This window comes from Nelumbo lutea, chromosome 1, assembly GCF_056320005.1.
Source record: "Nelumbo lutea isolate HS-2025 chromosome 1, American lotus-T2T, whole genome shotgun sequence".
NCBI classification, from domain to species: Eukaryota; Viridiplantae; Streptophyta; class Magnoliopsida; order Proteales; family Nelumbonaceae; genus Nelumbo; species Nelumbo lutea.
The window spans coordinates 49,489,618-49,495,819 of NC_142684.1; the positions used below are offsets into that span (position 1 = coordinate 49,489,618).

The following is a 6,202-nucleotide window of genomic DNA, read 5'->3' on the forward strand; positions in this document are numbered from 1 at the left end:
CGGTTTATATTCCAATGTTCTTTCTTAGAGGAGAAATTATTCATCATCTTAATCGTTCTTTTTTTCTTTTAATTTTTTTCTCATGCACAAAACTTAATATATGATTTCAATGAAAGATTGGGAGTTAATGTCTTAAATATAAGATTTAATAAGAGCTAAATGAATGAGGTGAAATGTACTAGTTCAAATTATATTTTGTGTCCTTACCATTAAAAGGGAACCAAATTAAAAAATAGAGATATTTTAGTCAAGGATAGAGATGAATCTATGTTAAATGAAATTAATATCTTAAACATAAAACTTAATAAGAGGAATTTGGATGAGGAAAATATTGATTATTCAATTACATTTCTGTCCTTATAAATAGAGAGGAGCCAAATTCAAAACTTTGGGTATTTTAGTCAAACAAAAGTTTCACACTCTCATTCGCGCTTTTAATAGTAGCATAGATACAAATAATATGATCAATTAATATAAGATTTAATGAAAAATGAGATTTTTTATGGGACTTAATATACTAAATATAAGACTTATAGAGGTTCTATAACGTAGATGAGAAATTGTTCAACACCATGGACAAAAATGTGTGTACTGATCCATACCACACCTTAACGGGTGTTTTGCAAGGTGTGGCACATTTCTGTCCATATCTTGTGTTTGATTCCATGCACCTCAATTATAACATGTGAGATTATCAATGTGGTTAATCATTAAAAACACAATACTTATTTTTTATTAATATATATAATAGAAAAAAACAGTAATACATTACAAAAAAGTTTAATAATTTATAAAAAATAATATTAATAATAATTAATATTACTAACAATAATATTAATAATATTTAATAACAAATAATGATATTAATATTAACTAAAATTAGTAATTATATTAATTAAAAAATAATTATTAATATTAATAATCAATGATTAATAACATAATGTTAACAAAAATTAACAATATTAATAATAATATTTATAATATTTGATAATAAGTAATAATATAGTTACTAATTACTAATAATTAACAATGATTTATAATATTAATAAAAAATAATATTTAAAACTTATTAATTAATAAAAATATTATTAATAATATTACTAATATTGTTTTGTGAAGTTATTGACAAATTGACATTATGATTATTTATTTATGTAAAATAATAAATAATAAAATATACATTTATCTAATTAAATGTTATTACTTTTTCCATGGTTTTTAAAACTAGATCGGATCGAAAAAATCGAGAACCGGTGACCGGTTCTATTTTCCACCAAAATTGGATTTTGACCAGAAAACATTGATTTGGTTAGCAAATTGCTGACCTGGGCAATTGAACCGTTCGAACCATTCAACAGTTTTGACCATTTTTTATTTTTTTTTCTTTTCTGTCAGAACAGGTCAACTGTTCAGTTCAAACGGTTGGATTGGAAAAACCGGGACTGGTTCTGTTTTTTGCCAAAACTGGATTTTGGCCAAAAAAACGTTGATTTAGTCAACAAACCACTGATCCAAGCAGTTGAACCATTCAACGGTTTTGATCGCTTTTTTTTTTGTCAGAATGGGCCAACCATTCAATGTATTGACACAAGATAACAGTGGTTCAATCCTAAATAAACATCTGTGATAAAAAAAATCCAGATGAACATCTATTCAAATAGGTGATGAACAGATGTCAAGGAACTGGGGCAATTTTGACCGGTGTTGGACACCTTCTAGCGGCAAGGCAGACTGATGGGAGAGCAAGGGCTACAATGATTTCCTCAAAAAAAGAGCTATAACAATAATATTTCTTAGGATGGAATAAGGATGCAAAGCAGGGAATCAATGGCTCTTAGAATTTTTCACCATTGAGTGGAACAATCCACAATTCTTACCCGTGAAAGAGATTTTGCAATATAGTGTGGACTGTTTCACGAGATATTGTAGTTCGGTCCAATACTGAACTGAACGATGCAAATGAGCTGTAGTGTGTTTTCAAACACAATATATTGTGGATAACCACGATACCGAACACCATCTTAATGAGTAGGAATGGAATAAAAAATCTAATAGTTTAAATTTTATTTTGAGCCATGCAAGTAAAAGGGACCAAATTAAAAGATAGGAATATTCTAGTTAAGAATACGATTCAATTAATACCTTAAAATAACTTAAAATAATATTTAATAACAAGGATTTGAATGAATAGAAAAGTAATTCTTCAAATTATAGTCAAAATTTTTGTTTAAAAAAAAGTTTCTCACTCTCATTTCTAAATCTTAAATCTTTGTAATAATTTTAAATTCTAAACACGTAGACGAGTATGAATCTAAAGGCACATCTCTGTAAATAAGCATCACAAACCTCCACTCCCTCAAAACCTTATTAAAAATTCAAGACCGTCTTGTTAAGATTCTAACATATACCAATTCTCCCCTCTCCTCATCAGCTCCTCACCACTACTAAAAATGTAATCGAAAACTACCAAAACCAAAATCGAAGAAAACTGGAAATCCATAATCGTGTGCCTTCCCAGTGTTCTGTTTTCTTCTTCTTCCCTCAATACCTGTAGTGAGCAGGCTTGTAAGGGCCCTCAACTGGGATACTGATGTATGCCGCCTGCTCTGGTGTAAGCTTGGTAAGCTTGGCCCCAAGCTTTCCGAGGTGAAGCGCGGCGACCTTCTCGTCGAGGTGCTTGGGTAGAACGTAGACCTTCTTTTCATACTTTCCGGTTCCCTTCTCCTTCCAGAGCTCAATCTGGGCGATAACTTGGTTCGTGAAGGAGCAGGACATGACGAAACTGGGGTGTCCGGTGGCGCATCCCAAGTTCATGAGCCGCCCATCGGCCAAGACGATGATGCCACTGTTGGTATCAGGGAAGACCCACCTATCTGTCTGAGGCTTAATTGTGATCCTCTTCACACCAGGGTAGGTCTCGAGACCGTGCATATCTATCTCATTGTCGAAGTGGCCGATGTTGCAGACAATGGCGTTATTCTTCATCTTTCTCATGTGGTCGACCATGATGATGTCCTTGTTACCGGTGGTGGTAACGAAGATGTCGGCTTCGGATAATACGTCCTCGAGGGTCTGGACAGGGATACCTTCCATGAGAGCCTGGAGGGCACAGATGGGATCGATCTCAGTCACGATTACACGGGCACCCGCCTGCTTGAGGGCAGCAGCACAGCCCTTGCCCACATCTCCGTACCCGCAGACGACTGCAATCTTGCCAGCGATCATGACATCGGTGGCCCTCATCAGCCCATCAGGGAGAGAATGCCGGCATCCGTAGAGGTTATCGAACTGTAATAATAATAGAATAATGAATTTTGTTAATGTAACGAGTATTAATTAATAGTAAATGAAAATAAGAAAAAAAATTCTTAGAACAGTCAGATCTTTTTAACTTGAATCTCTCCGTTCAAGAGTGACAGCTTGGAAATCCTATTTTAGTCTCTAACGACTTCACCGGAACTGTAATTTCCCTTCCAGCAATCGAAACTCAACAAAGATTTGAAGAATCTTCGAATGGTAACAACAGGAGATCAAAATGAATATTCTATACAGAAAATCTGGACTAAAATTTTAACAGAATGAAAGCAAAGCATAGTGAAGTGTAAAACCTACATCTTAAACAAATTTACAAAAGATCGAGGAAGCGCAGTGTAACAGTACCTTACTCTTGGTGACAGAGTCGTTAACGTTAATAGCTGGAAAGAGTAAAGTTCCAGCGGACTGCATCTGGTAAAGCCTCTTGACACCTGTGGTTGTCTCCTCGGAAACACCCACTAATCTTTCCTTCATCTTGTGATACTTCTTGGGATCGGTTGTCAGCCCATCTTTGATGAGCGTGAGCACGATCTGGAACTCGGCGTTGTTGGTCGACGACGGATCGGGAAACTTCCCGGTCTTCTCGAATTCTTCCTCGGCTTTCATTCCCTCATGGATGAGCAATGTGGCATCCCCACCGTCGTCGACGATGAGATCGGGGCCGCCACCGGGACCCCAGTCAAGGGCCCTCTCAGTGCACCACCAGTATTCCTGAAGGGTCTCACCCTTCCAGGCAAAGACGGAAGCACTGTCGCGAGCGATGGCAGCGGCAGCGTGGTCTTGGGTGGAGAAGATGTTGCAAGAGCACCAACGGACCTCGGCCCCGAGGGCGGTGAGGGTCTCGATCAGAACCGCTGTCTGGATCGTCATATGGAGAGATCCAGTGATCTTTGCACCTTTAAAGGACTGGGAGGGGCCGAATTCAGTTCTGCAAGCCATCAATCCGGGCATTTCGACTTCGGCGAGATCGATCTCGAGCCGGCCGAAATCGGCCTGGGACATGTCCTTGACCTTGTATTCACGGCCAGAGGAGGTCTTGTCGACGAACAACGACATGGTTGCAGATATATCTGAGATCTACTCTGCTTGGTTTCTCTCTGTCACTCTGTGTCTAGTTCTCGCTCTCCGCAAGAGGATGCCGAGACGAGAGTGATGTACGTGTAGGCGATGAAGGTCTCCAGGTGAAAAGCTATATATAGACGGTTCTTCTTAACGGATCTGGTGAAGATGAGCCAACCGATGCGGAAGGATATGTAGGACCCACTTTCCGCTTACGATTTCATTATTAACCAGATCCAGCTTTCTACGTTGGGATGTTGGCAATGTCAATGACCCATTGATTTGCACAAAATTCCTTGTCAGTGGGTCGGGTTAAGCGACAAACCAGCACTGACTATATTGGGTCCTTAATCGGGTTACGGGTCGGGTTAGAGTTGAGGTACGCCAATCTGTATATTAAAATGGAAACGTTTCCTTCCTTTTGAGGTCAATGTCATCTCCTCAATTCAACTTTTCAACTTCTCATCAACTTTAGACAAATCTCTTGAAATGAGGTAAGCAACTTGTATAACCAAAATATTCTCAGTTCTCATCATATTCATCCCTCATCTCATTTTGTGTTTGCTTCAATAGGTTCTCTTTCAAATGTTCAGGTACTCATCCAAATCTCTTAGTCCGTTAGTCATTCCAATTTCTCTATTCTTTGTTCAAGTTGTGGTATGAAGTGCACATAGTCAATTATCCCACACGAGAGTAGCTGACTAAATAATAATCAAATTTTACTTCTAAAATTGACATACTTCAAAACACTCAAGAGGTCGACTTAGTAGAAGATAAATATTGAAGTTTAAACTCCCTTTTTCCAAGAGATACAAACAAATAGGCATGCCCGCTCTGATATTTTAGAAGCAATATAGATCCATGTTTGTTTTCTATTAATTATTAAAAATGGAAAAAGAAAAATATACATGAAATAACCTGTCAACACCACCACTTGGACGATGAAATTAACCATCCACCAAAATCAAATCAAATGGAAAAATTTGTAAAATTTCATTGGAAGCTCATAATATCAATGGAGAAGCAGCCTTTTCAATGGTCATCTAGTCACACTAGGAGAAAAGCCTCCTTAATTAACAATTATCTTTAGGTTGCGTTTGGAAACGATGCAAATAGAATGTAAATGTAAATAGTGCATTAATTTGTCCATAAAAACGTAAAGTTAGGTATATTAGTTATGAATTGACAAATTTACTTTCTTACCAAACTACTCTTAGTTGTAATGGATGCAAATAGGAATTCCTATGGCTCACTTTGAAAGGAGTACTACAAATGCAAATATGTACAGTATAGATACAAGCAGAATAATACAAAATACAAGGTTTTGCACTTCATATATTTGGGTTTGTACTCCTTTCAAACCAAGCCTATATAGAAATAAACCTTTTTAAATATTAATCACTTTGAATACAAATTTAATTATCCTTTATTTTAGGTGTAAACATAAAGACAACTTAGAAGGACCTTGTCATTACAAGATGATCGAGGTGAAGCCATTTTCCTTGGGTTTGTATCAGCCATAAGTAGAACATGTGACTAGGGGTTGTAGGTACATAGTGCTTGCTCTCAACCCTTCAGAGTACAGAGAACACTAAATTGATACCATATGGACGCTTACGCTCAGTCTATAGCTCATCTGTCCCCTGTGATGAACTTATAGTACACCGCATGTTTGCAATAAACACATGGTTCATCACACGACTGCGATGAACCTACGCTTGATACAAGCCCAAAATAGATTCTAGTTAAACTTGCGATGAATTTTATATGTATTAGGTTCTCCGATGAACCTTGAAACATGCGTGACTATGAGATAGACTTCAAACAC

General features: G+C 36.9%; 1 protein-coding gene across 1 annotated transcript; it reads right to left on the reverse strand.

Annotated features, from left to right (window-relative positions):
- Nucleotides 1-2,251: 2,251 nt before the first annotated feature.
- LOC148874582 (adenosylhomocysteinase-like) lies at nucleotides 2,252-4,492 on the reverse strand. The gene is made up of 2 exons (XM_088980315.1): nucleotides 3,661-4,492; nucleotides 2,252-3,288 (listed from the first exon to the last, which is right to left on the reverse strand). Exons 1-2 carry the CDS (start codon nucleotides 4,369-4,371, stop codon nucleotides 2,542-2,544), a joined length of 1,458 nt encoding a protein of 485 aa, XP_088836441.1. The 5' UTR covers nucleotides 4,372-4,492; the 3' UTR covers nucleotides 2,252-2,541.
- Nucleotides 4,493-6,202: the final 1,710 nt, after the last annotated feature.

Bases quoted from the DNA above. Each gene is read 5' to 3' on its own strand.
- LOC148874582 (XM_088980315.1), bottom strand. From the start codon at position 4,371: ATGTCGTTGTTCGTCGACAAGACCTCCTCTGGCCGTGAATACAAGGTC. The intron at 3,289-3,660 runs GTACTGTTACAC...TTATTATTACAG, and splicing joins ACTCTGTCACCAAGAGTAAG to TTCGATAACCTCTACGGATG.